Below are 18058 nucleotides of genomic sequence, written 5' to 3'. Positions count from 1 at the left end.
GTGATTTCTGAAAATTTCTCTTACAAAAATTTAGAACTCCAAAAATTATGAGGCCGAATCAGCTGCTTATGCAGCCTTACCATTGGGCCGGCACGGTTTGAGTACTTCGTAACCTCGCATTTCTCAAGGCTTGACTTTATATATGCAATTACTATTAGTATATTTCAAATCCCTATTTGATATGGTGCCTTGGAAAATCTCAAACTGATTGCAATAGCTCGAGTAGTTTTATAAAGATCAAAGCGAAATGATGTAAGTACAAAATGACGGCACATAAAATTAGCAAATACCAAAGTCGACGACTTTGTCGTAGTTAGAAAAAAATGGTTCTAAAGTACTAGGTATCAAGTTGAGAAAAGGTGGCGAATTTTGTATTTTGGTGAAAAAACATTTGATTTACCTTTTGGGAGGCTTATTGAGTGTAAAATTTAATTAATCAGAGTCAACGAATTGCCAATATTGAATGATATCAATGTAACTTATTGCCGCGGTAAACTGTGAAGCATTTTATTGTGTGAAAGAAACTCTAACGAAGAAGTCAAGAAATTCTTTAAAAGAAAATATAGCAATTTATTGATCGCTGCGAAGCGTAAACAATATGGGCCGAAATAATCAGTCACAAGTCGGCCCATAAACCAAACTGGGCCGATTTACTAAAGAATATTTGGGCCTATAGATAAACATAATGAGAAATTGATACTGGGTAACAACATACAAGAGGAATTGGCAAATTATTAGCCATAGATTATTTTGGCAAAGGCAGCCCCTAAAAAATTGGCATTGTCTAGCCAAATTTAAAAAAACCTACTTCCTATTTATTCTCTCTCTATAACCCCCTCTATAACCTGCGTATCTTTTTCTTTTCCCTCTCCCTTTCTATTCTTATATGTCTTCTTCTATCACTCCTCTTTCTCTCTCATGATTTAGCGAAAATTATTACAAATTATGTAAAAAAATCAGTGGGATGAAAAGGTAAGGCTGATCTTACAACAGAAAAAATCAGAAGCAAAAAATAAGAGAGAAAAGGTAAAAATAGAGTTCAACTTTATTTTTCTTCTCTCTTTTTGGTTGTTGTTAGATTGAACGAGTGGGTGTGATTGAAATTTGTTGAAACCACCTAGACGAGGCTATATACAAAATTTGAGCAAGATTAGAAGTGATTTAGATTGGTTCAGGTAAAAAAATCAGACCTAGAAATTAAACTACGACATGTGTATATCATGTTGTATATCGTGCACATTAGTGTATATCACACAGAGGTTTTTCGGGACATATGCATATATCACTTTGTATATCGTGTATATCACATAAATTTTTATGGACGCCTATGTATATCACATTATATATCATGTATGTAACACATATATTCATGGATATACACAGACGTACATGATATACACGAGATATCACTGATGTGCATGGAGATATACACGGGATACAATGGAGATAAACATGTGGAGTTTTTTTGAAACTTGAGTTTTCAATCTGAAATGTGTTATACAAAGAATGAAAATAAAATTTTGATATACTTTTTGACATATACATTATTATTATGTTATACACAATGATACACAAATAATATAATTATTACGGTGTTATATATATATATATATTTGGATATACAGACTAACAAAACAAGAAAAATAATTTAGAAAAATTTGGGAGATTTTCCGGATACTATGCAAGGAAATGGAACCTAATTTCTAGGATAATGGTTGCTATGAGAGAAGAGAGAGAGTGGGTTTTAAATATTTTTTGCTATTTTTAAGAAAAATAATTTTGATGGAGCTTATTTTTAGGATGGTGGTTGAACCATTATAAGAGAGAGAGAATAATTTTAGGCAATCATATGCCAAATTCTAAAATGTGAGTTTAAACTTTTTTATGCCAATTGTTGGACCTAGTTATCATGTCATATCAAATCTCCAAACATAATTATACTTGGTTGAAATAAAATTTTAGTTTTGACCAAAAAAAAATTACAATATCCTATAGAGAGGCGGGAACCTCTCCAATCCAAACAAAAGTATTTATCTGTTTAAATTTGTATTTTTTTAAACTATAAATACACACATTTTTCAAATGCAGGAACATATTTTTTTAAAAAAAATTTGAGAAATGAGTAATTAATGATAAAGGTAAAAAAAAAAATTATTTTAGTATTGATTTGCCAAAATAGACAAATAAAAAAGAATATATACTTTTAATATAATGGAGGTAGTATTAATTGGGTACGCATTTAATGTGCGCCCTCCAAACTCCAAATAAAAGAAAACAAAACTAGTTGTCCTTATACGACTTCAGAGAAACATAACATACAGAAAATTCCCAAGTCTCATCAATTCTTTTCCATATCCAACAACTTTTTTTTTCTATAATAAAAATCCAATAAACTTTACTTATATATAGTCTTCCATCAATAACAGATTGGATCTGAATTCATCTTCTTCTATGGAGAAAAAAGATTCACAACCAAAGTGGGAAGTTAAAGTCTCAACAAGATTAGAAAAGGCAATTAGCGCAGACCAAATATTTTCTGTTTACAAAGATTTCTTTGGCCTTAACAAATGGTTCCCTAGCTTGTCAACATGTTACGGCATCCACGGTGAAAATGGTGAAGTTGGTTGCATACGATACTGTGCCGGATTCTCTCTCCCACCGGAGAGTGACGGCGCCGGAGAAGCTCCGGTGAGCTGGTCCAAGGAGAGGTTGGTGGCTATTAATCCAATTGAGAGGACATTAACTTATGAGATAGTGGATTGTAACATTGGGTTCAAGTCATACTTTTCGACGGTCAGGATTTTCCCAGATGAAATTGATGGTCAAAAGGGATGTAAAATCGAGTGGTTTATCACCGTTGATCAAGTTGAAAGGATGAGATTGGAGGATTTGGTCAAGAAGTATGAAGTTGGGCTGCAGAGAATGGCTAAGAAGATGGAAGATGCCCTAGCAAGTTCATAAATTTCTCTTCTTTTTTTTTTTGGCATTTTCTATTACTATGTCATGCATTCTAAAATATGCACCACAGCAGAAACCTGTGTAGAAGTATATTTTAAATTGTGTGGATACAATAGTCCATGGAAAAAACACATGAATTACTCCCTAAACTTTGCGTGTAAACTTTGCCTGTATTTCGGAATGAATTTTAACACTTTGTTTTGATGTAGCAAGGATAGTAATTCAATATCTTACAAGTGCGTGCGAGGCAAAAGAAAGTAATTGAAAGCCATTTGAAATTTTTTCGTAATTATATATAAAAGGGAAAATCTATTTAATTCTCCAAATAGTAATAATATCACATAGAGTAGAATCATCATTTTTTTAGACTCTCAACCACCTCGCCAAAGCTTATAACAAAAATGAGCCACGTTTTTTTCGGGGTCGATATTGAATATAATTTGAAAGTTAGGTCACTTCCCCTAAATTCCTTCTTCAATCCAATTGCCTCTTGATTGTTAGAGTGCTAATTTTGTAAGATTTAGGTAGTAAACAGATTAGATAGGTAACCCATCCTCGTTGAATTCGGTTTGAATTTCGAATATGAGTTTTGAGAAATTTGGAACAGTGATGTCTAGACTTGCCGGGAATCATCTAAGGAGGTTATATACAAAATTTGAAGTTATTTGATGGATATTTGAATTGATTTTGAATTAAAATTGCACTACACTTCGTCTCTACAACTATCAATATGTTATATACTTTTATATATTATTACACACTTTTATACATTATTATATACTTTTATATATTTTTACACGAGGTAAATACACTATTTATTATAGATATATAAATACTGTATAATAATATATAATTGTGTATAAATACTATTGCAAAAAAATAATTTGACTAGCAAGTGTAAACTAAAAAATATGATTACGTGGGTGTAAAGTATTTAACCTAAATGATAAGCTAAATACTTATGTGTTAAACTTAGTCATACTAGTCTACTTTGTTGACATGTTTTGTTATTAGAGTCTACTATATCACCCCGATGGTGCTCTAGGTTAAGAAATATATAGTACAAGCAGTTATTAATTTTGACAATAAACTTTGGTTATGGGAATATAACCGGTGGTCCTCAGTTGACCTGTTAAGTCGAGGGTGAGGCGTGAAAGGGTTGTGAGGAGGACCGTGGTTTAGGGTCTACTATTGAGGTTGTAACTAGCCAGGACTGGTGTTCTTGTAATTTATTTTTGAAACTCATTGGAAGCGATCCTGTAGCCCCTTGGTATATACTTTTATATATTTTTACCCGAGGTAAATATACTATTTATTATAGATGTATAAATACTGTATAATAATATATAATTGTGTATAAATACTATTGCAAAAAAATAATTTGACTAGCAGTGTAAACTAAAAAATATGATTACGTGGGTGTAAAGTCTTGTGTTGAGTTGTAATGTTTGAAAATTCCCCAAATCTATTTGATGTTTCCAGGTGTTTTTTTTCTTTCTTTTGATGTTTCCGATAATATAGTCGTTTTGCTTGGACGAAAGAAGTAAATCTCAATTGGATCATATTTGATTATGGTATATTAGTTGGCCATAATTATATACCATAATCGTGATTCGTGAGTGGAGAGGCTATTAATTATTTCTTGCTTTAGTATTACGCTACGTCTATTTTTTCCCCATCTTACACTAGTCCGTATAAATATTCTTCAGCATCACTTTTAAATTTTCAACTGTTACCACTACTGTGGTATCGTGGAAATATAGGTTACAAGTGTTGTTGGTGTTTACCCCTAAATCAGATAAGAATTAAATTTGTACACGGTTTAAGAATATGTGGTTTGATTCAACACAAATAATTAAGAATATTAGATAAACAAGTTAAAAATGAAATAAACGATCAAACCAGTGGTAATGTTATGGCCGAGCTCGAACTTAGATTGAACAGTGACCTCGTCCTTGATTGGGCCCTTTGTTCGAGCCCAGTTGTGAATGAAGAATAGAACAATTAAATAAGAGCTTTAGCAATACCTAAAAGGCAGAAAAATAAACTTGTATTGCTTTGATTCGCGTGTTACAATGTGTGTTACAAAAGAAAAACTTTCCCTTTATATAGTAGAAGAGTTTCATCCCTAGTATAAGTCTAAAAAGCTAAAAATCTTCATTTTCTCGTTAATTACTGATCCATAACCGACATCGATCGAGATCCACGTCGTGATATCCGGTTAGGTACGAATATCACAACCCTCTATCCGTCTTGTGTAACCGTTTACCGTATTTCCTGAGGTCTTAGAACTCGTTCTGGGCCTGGGGCGCGTCGCTTTATCATACCCGATGATGAGCACATCGTTCACCTTTCATGGATCTCGATACGAAGGACTCCCAGCCTCGATTTCAATCTCGTGCATCCATGCCCTTCTTCCATTTTCTTCACCGGGAAATCGTGGTATGCATTATTCCCGATTTTACCCGTATACAGATAGTCCCATCGTTTTTCGGAGAGTAGATTTACCAAAATAATGGAAAATGATAGATGAACCCCGGTTCCTTCCTTCGTGCGTTACAACTGAGATGACGGGTAAATCGAAACGTCCCATCGCATCGTTCTGACTTCAGACATGTGTCAGTCACCGGCTGGCTGCCTTCGAATGCGAAACGTCGCGCATTGATTGTTTTTCCTCTATAAAAGCTTCGACCTTTTTCACTTCTTCCTCTTTCCGATTCTAGATTTTACCCTCGAACTCTCTAACGACTTTTAACTTCTCCAAATCTTCATACATTGTACTTTGAACCTTCATATCTTCATCTTCAATCCTCATACATTTTATTTGAACCTTCAACCCAGCCTTCATACCTTCATACTATCTTCAAATCTTCTAATTTTTCTTCAAACCTTCATATTTCCCATATTACAATGGCAAAAACATCCAAGTCAATGCCTCAGCAGGCCGCTCCTTCATCTTCCCACCCAGCCGCAGATGCCGAGGTGGCCGTTCCCGAAGTGGCTCAAGAGCCCCCCATGAAGAGCTTCGTACCTAGGGCTGCTCTATCGGGAACAACGTCAACGTCGAGAAGGCCTCTAGTCAACAGGACTGAGGCAAGAGAGCATGGAGATACATATGCTCTATTACTGAAGAAACCCTACCCATAGTCCGAGCGGACTGTAAACGGGAGGGTAAGGATGTGGTCGTCCCGGGCCCAATGACGACATCACTACTCATGTGAAGGGGTATTTAAGTGTTTACACTTACCCCTTCACACTCGCCCCAGTATACCCCATAGTTCTTGCTTTCTGCAAAAGGTACGAGGTGTGCCTTGGGCAAATCCACCCGTCCTTTTGGAGGATCGTGATCCTCTTATGCTATTTCATAAACAATACCGAAGCCCCTCGACCACCTACTTCACCTATACAGTCCCTGAATCTTCCGAGATGGGCTGATTAAGCTCGTCCGCCGGGCAAGCAAGGCTCCGTTCTCGAGCATCGACGAAGACTGAGATCGAGGATGACAGGGGAGGTTCGTTGGGGTGAAAACCGAAGACCTCATCCCTTTCGAGTTCTTGCCGTTCCCCGAGAAGTGGAACGTATCTCGTAAGTTCTTTCCTTTCTCGAGTATTTGTCATTTCTTTTTGTTCTTTCTCTCATTGTCCTATGATTGCCGTTGTGCAGTTGTTGCCCAAGTTCCCAATGCAGTTCCCCGCTTCAAGGAGTGGATCGAGAAGATCTGGAAGCAGATGCCGTACTCCAAGCACGCATGGCGCAAGCTTTCGAAGGGAAAATGGGAGGCCCGTTCTCATGGTGAGGTTCTTTCCTGAATAATTACCACCATGCTCTTAACTTACACAGTGCTAACCCTTTCTCTTTTCTTACAGGTTTGCCTAAGACCACCGAGCTTAGGCCGTTTGATGAGGATAAGGATCCGTCATTACTGGCCGAACCCTCTATTTCAGGGTAGCCTGGGGCTGCTGCGAAGGAGGAGAAGAAGAAGAAGAAGAAGAAGAAGAAGAAGAAAAGAAAGTCCTCGAGTTCCCCGGACGCCGAGGTGAAGAAGAAGAAGGTGACCATCTGGGTCCAAAAGCCCAAAAAGAACACCAAGTCCAGGGTGCCGGACCCCGATTCCCTCTACTGGCTCAGGGACGAGCCTGAGGACGAAGACCTTTTCATTGCTCATGGGTCGACCCTTAATGAGGGGGAGCAGGCGACGACCGAGAAAAAGGACCATGAGGTCGATCCCCCTCTAACTCGGGAACCAGAGGGAGAGACGGAGGCTGCAGCTCCCCGGGAAGCTGCTCCTGTCTAGAAAGAAGGCAGCCGGTGTCATCGACATAGTAGAGACACCCTCCTATACCGAGTCCGTGCTCGAAGAGGCCCAAGCGGGCAAAGAGAAATCAAGCGAGGTGGCACAGGGCCCAGAAGATGCCCTCAACATGTTCTTCGATGGCATGAATATGGCCGCACTGGAGGATTTTTTCGGGCTTGGTCACCTGGAGATCCTGAAGAAGGATGTGCCATCGGGAGCGGGCGGTCCGATTTCGAACCCAAAACTAGTGAAGCAATTTCCTGCTCTGAGCGTGGACCCCGAGCGCAAGAGAACGGTTGTTCTTACAATCCCGAAGGATGCCCGAGTCATGTCTGCTTCGGTGAGCGTAGCCAGCTACCTTCGATGCCTGGTGACCGAGGAGGATCAGGCAAAGATGAACGAAGTGGGTATATTGAGCCTCTTCAACGAGGCGCAATAGGCACTGAACTAGGTAAGGCGTTAGCCCTTTGTACCTTTTTGTGAATCTCACTTTGATTTTTGATGTGCTCTACTAAATTCATTATTTTTTAGGCTTCAATGTTTCATCATGAAAGCTTCCTTCGGTACCGCTTGGAGATTAGCCAGCTCGAGTTCGAGCTCAAAGAGCAGGTCCGGAATAAGGACATGTACAAGGCTCTTAGTGAGCAGCAGGACGAGGCACGCAAAGACCTCCTGATTCTCCAGGCCGAGCTGGAAAAAGCTCAGAAGGAGGCCTCAACCTTGAAGCGGGAAAACGCCGACCTAGTTGAGAAGGTAAAGATCTTTGAAGCTAAAAACGAGTAGCTAGTCGTGGTTACTAACAACACAAACTTCGTAGGTCCAAGAAAAAGATAGACTTGATCGACTAGCTTCGGGATGAGATGGATGACGTCAAGGCCACGACCGAACTGTGGAAGGGCAAGATGGACCTACTGGCTTCGGAGAAGGAAGCTGCAAAAGCAGAGCTGGCATCGGTCGAGAACCAACTCCAGGTGTCGAAGGACAAAGCCGATAAGTGGTCTCGGCTAAATGATGATCTACGGGCACAACTGAGCTCGGCCGTCATGGAATGGGATGCTCTGGGACAAGAATATGCCGCACTGAGGTCCAAATTGGATGCAACCTCTGTTGACGCTGAGGAAATAGTGTCCCGGTATAAGTCCGATGTGGTGGTAGCCGAGGCCTGCATAAAGACGAAGACTGAGTACATAAAGCGGCTATCCCGGAGAGAGACCCTCGTAGAGATCCATACTTGAGGTTTTGACCAATCGGCCGAGATTGAGGAAGCCAGGAGACTCGAGGCCGAGGCAAAGGATCTCTACGAGCTTGAGGGTCCGAAGGCTTCGAAGGTTCCAAGGGTACCAAGGTCTTCGACGGTTCTGGCAACGAGTCGGGTCCCACTGAAGACCAGGTGTAGATGCCCTAGTATTTGTCCAGATTTTCCTTATGTATATTTTTTTTTTGCTTATTTTGAGGGCGTTGTATCATGCCTTTGTAAATATATTTTGGACTATATAAAACTTTTCCCTTTCTGGCAATACCGTGTCTTTACTTTTCCAGCATCTTCTTGCAATTTTCTATTTACGTATTGTTTTTAATTCCTTAGCATAAAATCAGATGTAGTTCTAGATCATCCATTTTCGGAGGTCTGAACGGAGCCCCGCTTTGATGCAAGTTTGGTTTACTTGTGTCTTCAAATCCTCGATAAAACTGAAGGTTTTTGAGATGCTTAAGTATTTTTAGATGATGTTTTTGCCGAGGGTAGCCTTTTAGTAAGTTTCAATTTTTCGTAAGGGCCTTACTTTCTGATTACTGACTTTGGACGTCTCCGAGCCGTTTTTAGGGTATCTGTAGCCTTTCATATTTGGGCACCGCCTATTGGGTTTGGTGCCTTTGGAATTCGGTAGCCCGGGTCGTCCTAATTGACAGTCCCTGATAAGGGTAGCCCGTGGGCTTGACAGTCCCCGAGTAAGGGTAGCCCATGGGCTTTAGGATCCAGGATGGAAGAAGCAAAATGCACAGTAATAAAGTGTAAGGGAAGTAGAAATTTCTTTCATTCCTTAGTATGCAAGGTACATGATCGAAGGCACATAAAACTTATGTCGTGGCTAGAGTGGACTATGTGGGCACGGTTCATACGATCGTTTGACCCTTACAATGAATTCTAACCACCAAGCCTTAGCTTTTAGTATATAAAATTTTCTTTTTCCCTTGCTAAAGATCCTAATCCGGGGGTAATGGTCTCCAATATTCAAGGTCAAACTCATGAGGGCTCGGATATTGTTGATTTGAAGCAAACGATAATTGATTCCTGTTTGAAACCGGTATTCAAATCTAAGGTAGCACGTTTTACTATTGCCTCATTAAAAACCTTTCCGAAACCCACTTCGGGACAAAACCGGTTCAAGGGAAAAAGAGTGCAATACTTGCTTTTAGACCTAATAGCCACATCCATTCCTGGCTGATTACCTGCATTCGTTAGTCCGATTTATAACACAATTAAAAAGTAATTGAGTTCATACCTTAGCAGTAGTAATGTTTTAAGTATGTCATGTTCCAGTTGTTTGGTAGTTGTATATCGTTTCCCCCTTCGAGTTTATATGAGCCTTTGTCGGTTATTCTGATAACTTGATACGGTCCTTCCCAATTCGGGCCCAGTTTCCTTTCATTCGGGTTCCTGGTGTGTAGTGTTACTTTTCTCAACACCAAGTCCCCGACTTGAAAGTATCGGAGGTTGGCTCTTCGGTTGTAATACCTTTCTATTTGCTGCTTCTGAGCGGCCAACCGTATCGGGGCGGCCTCCTCCCTTTCATCCAATAGTTCTAGGCTCGTGATCATGGCCTCTCCGTTTGGCCCTTCGGCCGCATACTGGAACCTGAGGCTCGGTTCTCCTACCTTGACTGGTATTAAGGCTTCGGCTCCATAAACCAAAGAAGACAGAGTGTCCCCGGTGCTTGATTTTGAAGTCGTACGGTTATGCCCACAGGACTTCTGGCAGGATCTCCTTCCATTTCCCTTTCGAATCGATCAACCTCTTTTTCAGGTTTTAGAGTATAGTCTAGTTCGTTGATTCCGCCTGCCTATTCCCACTAGGGTGACAAGGCGTTGATAATATCTTCTTGATCTTGTGATCTTCAAAACACTTACTCACCTTGCTGCCGACCAACTATTTTCCATTGTCGCAAACAATCTTGGTCGGTATCCCAAATCGACATATTATGTGATCCCATATGAAGTCAATGACTTTTTTCTCCCGGACCTTTTTGAATGCTTGAGCCTCAACCCATTTGGAAAAATAATCGGTCATGAATAGTATGAATTGAGCTTTACTGGGTGCCCATGGCAGGGGACCGACGATGTCCATTCCCCACTTCATAAATGGCCACTGGGATAGGACCGAGTGGAGCATTTCTCCCGGTTGTTGGATCATCGGGGCATATCTTTGGTACTCATCGTATTTCCGTACGAAGTCCTCCGCATCCTTCTCTATTTCAGTCCAGTAGTAGCCGACCCTAATTAGTGGGCCAAAGAAGGTCCTCCTGAATAATGCCTCTTCGACCAAGCTAAATCTGGCAGCTTTGATGTGCAAGGCTCTCGATTCTTTGGGATCTTAAGGAAATTTTCCTGTCTTCAAGTAGTCGATGTATTTGTTTCTCCAATCCCAAGTTAAACTCGTTGAGTTTACTTCGGCGTGGCCTTATTCTATCATCGAGTTCATTAGCCGCACTACTGCTCCCGAACTGAATTCATCGGAATCGACCGACGACCACAAGTTGGCCACAACATTAGCCTCACTGTTTTGATCGCGGGGTACATGTTGCAGGGTCCATTCCCAGAATTGGTGTAGGGTTACCTACAAATTGTCCAAGTACCTTCGCATCCATTCTTCTTTTACTTCGAATGTTTTGTTAACTTGATTTACCACGAGAAGGGAGTCACACTTGGCTTTGATCACTTCGGCCCCAAGGCTTTTAGACAATTCTAGACCTGCAATCATGGCCTCATACTCGGCCTCATTGTTAGTTAGTTTCACAATTCTAATAGACTGCCTAATTATATTTCTCGTAGGTGGTTTTAATACGATACTGAGCCCATACCCCTTCGCGTTGGAGGCACCATCCAAGAAAAGGGTCCAGATTCCCGAAGTAGTCCCCCAGGTTAACAGTAATTACCTTTCGACTTCGGGTATTAACGCCGGCATAAAGTCGACCATGAAATTTGCCAAAATCTGAGATTTTATGGCAGTTCGGGGTCGATACTCGATATCGTACCCGCTAATTTTCACGACCCATTTGGCCCACCGACCCGAGAGCTCAGGCTTGTTCATGATATTCCTTAGCGAGTAAGAGGTCACGACACATATGTGGTGGCATTGAAAATACGTCTTTAGCTTCCTGGAAGCGCTTAGCAAGGCGAGCGCCAATTTTTCCAGGTGAGGATACCTTGATTCGGCCTCGCCTAGAGTTCTACTAACATAGTAAATAGGAAATTGCGTACCTTCTTCCTCCTATACTAAGACACCACTTACTGCCACCTCGAAAACCGCCAAGTAGGGGTACAACTGTTCATCTGCCCTCGGAGTGTGCAGCAGGGGGGACACGATAGGTACCATTTAAGTTCTTCCAAAGCTTGCTGGCATTCCATGGTCCAGGAAAAGTTATTCTTCTTCTTTAATAGGGAGAAGAATTGATGGCTTATCTCCGAGGACCTCGAGATGAACCGGCCCAAGGCGGCTATATGCTCAGCCAGTCTTTGAACGACCTTAATGTTGTCCACCACGGTGATGTCCTCTATGGCCTTTATTTTGTCGGGGTTAATCTCGATTCCCCGATTTGATACCATGAACCCGAGGATCCTTAGGGAGTTTTCTTCACCCTCTCTTCTTTTACTCTTATTTTGCTAAGCATTAGGGACAATGCTTACTTTTATTCGGGGGTGGGGTTTGGGGGGTAGAGTTTATTCAATACATTGGTACACTTTGGATACATTTGGTCTGTAATAATTTGATGATTATCTTTCTTTTCTTATTTGTATTTATCTATCTTCTCTCTCTTTTCTTATGCATATTTATCTATCTTTAGTAGTTATTGCTCATTAGCTTCTTTATTTTTTCCATATTAATTCTTGTTTTGTTAAGTAGCTTCTTTTTATTCTTTAGTAGATAATAAGCCTTTGGTTTTCTTAATGCCATGGTTCTTTCCAAAGGTAGTTTTTGTGTGAACCGAGTGACTCGTAACGATGGATGGCGTGATAACCCTCTTAAAGAAATGAGTCCCTTTTTATGTTTAGGTAATAATAGTAGTAGTAGTAATGAATAAAAATACCTAATCAAGTAATTCTCGAAGAGTTAATCATTCTTCATTTGGTACCAGCACACTTAACTACGTGCTTATAGATAGAGATAAGGTTTTTGAAAGAAATAGCTCTAGTTAGTGACTTTGTGACTCTTGAGTTGACCTTGGTGATCATCGAGTGGTTTATCAGACCATAGTGATCTTTAAACTTGAATGTGGTCGTTGTAGGCTCTCGACTCTATCCTCTTTTACAATCTAGTTGCGTGAGGGGTGAGATGAATTGTTGCTAGTACAAATATCCATGCGAATGGTCAAGAACTTGCCCTGAATGTGTTTCAAGGAGAAATCCTAAGTTTAGCTTGTTTTGAGAAGTGATTGTAGGCTTTCCTTGGCCCGTTTGAGCTTTTTATTGCCAACCAATGTTGTTATCCCTAGTCAACCCCCTTTGAGCCTCTAGCGTTTATCATTTGATAACCATGTTATAAGCCTTTACCTATTTTGTCGTGACCCTCTATTGGCACCCGGACTTTCCTTAACACTCTTGTGAAATAAGTGGCTTAAATCATAAGTTTGGGGAAGAGATGAGGAATTTGAAAAAAGTATCAAGGCTCAAAAAGAGAAAAGAAATGATCTCTATGAAAAGAGAAGGCGAGAAAAGAAAAGAACAAAAAGAAAAATGCAAAAAGTGAATAAGTGGAAGGGTTGATGGATTCAAAAAAGGTAATGATCCCTAACATGAGCAATCAAAAAGGGAGAAAAGAATAAAATGAACAAGAAGGAGTGATGTCAAGTCTCTCTAGCCCTCAATGAAAAGAAATGCCTCTAAGAATTGGTAATTGTGAGCCGAGAAATAAAAATGTAGAGTGCTTAAGAAAAGGTGTGACCACTTAACCATATGGTATCCTACCCTAATCCAAAATCCTTCATTATAACCCGAAAGAAGTCCTACTTAATTTCAAACCGAGTGAGCTTACATTAGTGGTGATCTACATGAGGGCCAATCCTATGGTACTTGAAGCCGTACTTGTGATATTCTCTTGTGAGAGAAGAGTGAACCTTTCATGAATCTTAAGATTGACTGCTAACTTTTTAAGAGAGCTTAGCAAATGGAAAGTAGAGGAGGAAGAGTTTGGAGTCCACCATGACCTACATGATAGAACAAGAGTCCTTGCTGAGTAAAGTCAATTTTTGAAACTCAAATGTCACATTAGAACTATATGTGCATGAATATTTGACTTGTCACCTTGTTGATAATGCATGAATAGTGTGGGTGATTGTTGGTCCCAACTGATGTATGAATGGATCACCATTGACTCGCTGAAATGACCTTTAACTTCGAGGAGGTGGGAACTAATTTATTTGCTTGAGGACAAGCAAAGACTTAATTTTGGGGGAGTTGATAAGTGTGGATTTTGACCACTTGTTAGCACCTTTTTACTTCTGGTTTAGTCCGAAAGTATTGATTTATGTTCCCAAAACTAATGAAAGTGTGAAAATTGCAGGAATGTTGGAAACTTAGGTTCTCATGAAGAAATCTGACTAAAAAGGAATGTTTCAACTCACAAGGCAAGAAGGGGCGCATAACTTAAGAAGTGCGGTCCGCAGAGGTATTTCTGCGGCCGCAGAAGAAAGTGCGAACCGCAGAATTCCCTCTGCGGCCGCAGAACAAGTGAAGATGCCCAGGATATTTTAAGCCAATGTGCGGAACATACATAAATTGTGCGGCCGCAGAACAAGGTTTGCACTAACAGAAATTCAAATGTTCAGAGAGTGTGCAGATGACCAAAACTTGAAGCCTTGCCTGAAGTGCGGACTGCACAAGAATTGTTCGGCCACAGAACAAATTATGAGGTTGCAAAATCCAAGTCCTTGCAAGTTGAAGCAATCTGCGGACTGTACATGGAATTGTGCGGCCGCAGAACCACTGAGGGACATTTTTGTCAGTGAATTTTGGGCCACTATAAATAGACGAGAATCATATTTTTAGGTTATGTTTCGAAGTTTGAGCTGCTGTAGTCGTTATATTTTGCTATTTTAGGAAGTTTGTGACTATTTTAGGACTTAAACATCATATTTTAGCATTTTAATCTTAGATTATGAGTTTAATTAGTATTTCTTCTTTGTTTTCTTCATTTCTCACTATGAGTACCTAGATTTTTACTAGGGTTATGACCCAACCCTAGTGTGTAAACCTTATGGGTATTTAATTTAATGTTTGTTTGTGATTGGGTGTTAATTATTTAGCCTAGTTTATTCTTTAATTTTAGAATTAATGATTGCAAACATTGATTCATATCTTTTTGACTTGGTCTTTACTTGAGAAATAGGGATCTAGTCTAGGATAACTTGGCTAACAAGGAATTAGGTTGATTAGCCAAATAAAAAGGTTTAAACTAGAGATAGTGAGAACCCGACTTGAACTTATATCAACTATTTAGCTTGATACCCATTTGGGCTTAAGAAAAAAATTGGGCAAAATCACTCTATGATCGAGAGGTATTGAGTGGGTAACTTAGAGTTGAAAGCTATAATATACCCCAGTCAATAAAACAAGTATTAACGTATTTAATCCATTAGGCAAAAACCAAAGTTAAGGTCACATCCCTAGGCTTTTTAATCAATTGGAAAAACAACAAAAATAATCATTCGCTTTCTAGTTTATTCTCTTAGCTTATAATTGTTAGAGTAAAATTAGAAGTAGAAATCAAAACCCTTTGTTTGGAAGTGCAATCTAGTTGTTCCATTTGCTTTCGTCGAGTGTATACCCCTAACACCCATATTAAACTCCCTGTGGAAATCGACCTTGACACTTGTTGGCCACTATTCTTTTAATGACCGTTTTCACTCACTATTGAGTGCGTATTGGACATGAATCAATTTTTGGCGCCGTTGCCGGGGAGGTAAAATGGTGTTCGCTATATATTTGAGTTTATTTTTGGAATATCTTCTTTTCCTTCCATGTTACTAACTTGTGTGAGAAATTATCGGTACAAACATGGTGAACAATAATCTCGAAAATTTGCCCTTGGGGAAATTGGACGGCGAGGAGAAGCAAGTAGAAGAGGTACCTCTTGAGCCTCAAACCAACCGGAGAGTCCGAGTACCTCATGATAATGTACCCATTCCACCCCTACCTCCACCACGAGCGGTTCCACACCGGATATTGCCCAACAGAGGTTATGCTAGTGCAATAGTCCTTCCCCGTATTAGGGCGGGCAACTTCTAAATAATCAATGTGATGCTCACTTTGCTTGAGAAATGGGGTTTCTTTACCGGTGCTCCAACTCAAAACGCTTACAAACATTTGAAGGGTTTTATGGATACATATTGGGGGAGCAAGCAAACTAATATTTTCGAGGATGCATTGAGGCTAAGGCTTTTTCCCTTCTCTCTACGGGGGAAAGCTTTAGATTGGTTAGAACGATTTACGAACCATTCAATTCACACTTAGGATGAGTTGGCGGAAAATTCCATTGCTAAGTTTTTCTCTCTCAGGCACATGGCTATACTTCGAGATGAGATCATGGCATTCAAGCAAGAGCCTAATGAACCACGATATGAAATATGGGAGAACTATAGAACAATGGTTAAGGAATGTCCTAACAACGATATGACTAAAAACATGATTCAACAAAACTTTTGTCGTGGGATTAACACAACCAACCAATGTGTAGTGAATCAACTAGCCTGTGGGAACTTTATGACTACGGCTTATGCGGAGGCGTGTGAAATCTTGGATGAGATGGCGGAAATGCCATCGGCTTGGCAATCCCGAGATAATGTTCCACAAGGTGATCTGAATATGATCCACCTTAACAAAGAATTGCAAGACCACGGACAAACCATTGTTGAATTGACAACTACCATGACTCAACTAGCAAAGGCCCAACGAAATCAAGTGCAAGCTCATAAGCAAGTCAATGATATGGAGGGAGTGAACGTGACGGTGAACAAGAGGAGGACTAAAGGTCCACAAGTGCAAACTCGAGTGGAGAACTATGTGCAAGATGATTCTTATAATGAATAAGAAGAGGAAATGCAATATGTGAACAATTTTCAAGGGCAAAGAAACAACTTCTAAGGCCCAAGCCAACAACAATGGCGACCACAAAACAATCATGGTAATTGAAATCCTAACAATCAAGGGAATTGGCATAATAATAACAATCAGGGAAATTGGAATGAAAACAACCAAGGAAATTGGGGAGGCAATAATCAAGGTGGATGGAGTAACAATTAAGGCAACCGGGGGTCGGGTTTTCAAAGGCCCCCGATGTACCAACAACCGAGCAACCTGCCTCCTTATTCTTCCCATGGTTCAACTTCTTCAAACAATGAGATGGGGCATATTGAAAGTATGTTCAAGCAAATGATGGAAAAGAATGTCGATTTGAATTCCTAACTTGCCTCACACAACATATCAATCCGCAACCTAGAAGTTCAAATGGGGAAAATCTCTCAAGCTCTAAATTCTCATCCTAAGGGGGCATTACCAAGTGACACAGTGGTAAACCCAAAGGGTGGTAAAAATACGGGGCATGCCATGACAGTTATCACAAGAAGTGGAAGAGGCAGGAATGCACCCACCTCAAGTTAAAGGCGACTTGTTGATGATGATCAAGTGATACAAGAAGAAGATATCTCGAACAATTTTATTCAACCTAATGAGGAATTTCGGATTGATGTTGATGATAGTGTGGAAGAGACACAAGAGGAGGTGAACCCGTCTAGGGAACACATTATTGACATACCTGAGCCGGTAGTGCAAAAGGCTAAGGCACCATTGCCTAAGCCTCCACCTCCACACCCTCAAATATTTTCCAAGTAAAATGGTAAGAATCCATTCAAGAAGTTCATTCAAATGATGAAGAGTCTTTCAATCAATGTTCCATTGGTCGAAGCTTTGGAACAAATGCTCGGTTATGTAAAGTTTATGAAGGATCTTGTGACAAAGAAGCGGTCGATGAATTTTGAGACCATCAAAGTCAATTATCAAGTGAGTGCAATTGTTCATTCAATGGCTCCTAAGTTGGAGGATCCCGGTGCTTTCACGATTCTTTGTATAATTGGAAGTGCCGAGTTTGATAAAGCTCTTTGTGATCTTGGGGCAAGTATAAATCTGATGCCGTATTCGGTTTTCAAGACTTTGGGAATTGAAAAACCAAGACCGACCTCTATGAGATTGTAAATGGCCGATCGTACCATGAAAAGGCCGTTGGGTATGATTGAAGATGTTTTGGTCCGGGTTGATAAATTTATTCATCCGGCGGATTTTGTAATTCTAGATTGTGAGGTTGATTATGAAGTGCCAATTATTCTTGGGAAACCTTTCCTTGCTATGGGTAAGGCACTTTGTGATGTTGAAGCTTGAGAGCTCACTTTCCAGGTTGGTGATGACAAAGTAATATTCCATGTGTGTAAATCCATGCGGCAACCGACAAATAGCAATGAGGTATGTTCTTTTGTCGATTTGGTGACCGATGTTATTGTTGATGAAACAAGTGATTCAATCAATGTTGGTGATATGTTGGAG

The 18058-nt window shown here is 40.0% G+C and overlaps 1 protein-coding gene across 1 annotated transcript; it reads left to right on the top strand.

The window, feature by feature from the left end:
* Positions 1–2287: 2287 nt before the first annotated feature.
* LOC104119423 (lachrymatory-factor synthase) lies at positions 2288–3166 on the top strand. The gene has a single exon (XM_009630932.4). It carries the CDS (start codon positions 2452–2454, stop codon positions 2959–2961), a length of 510 nt encoding a protein of 169 aa, XP_009629227.1. The 5' UTR covers positions 2288–2451; the 3' UTR covers positions 2962–3166.
* The last annotated feature ends 14892 nt before the right edge of the window (positions 3167–18058 follow it).

This window comes from Nicotiana tomentosiformis, chromosome 8 (genome assembly GCF_000390325.3).
Source record: "Nicotiana tomentosiformis chromosome 8, ASM39032v3, whole genome shotgun sequence".
In the NCBI taxonomy this organism is placed as follows: Eukaryota; Viridiplantae; Streptophyta; class Magnoliopsida; order Solanales; family Solanaceae; genus Nicotiana; species Nicotiana tomentosiformis.
Note: the sequence above shows the minus strand (reverse complement) of the source record. Positions and strands in the feature narration are given on the sequence as shown.

Bases quoted from the DNA above. Each gene is read 5' to 3' on its own strand.
- LOC104119423 (XM_009630932.4), top strand. From the start codon at position 2,452: ATGGAGAAAAAAGATTCACAACCAAAGTGGGAAGTTAAAGTCTCAACA.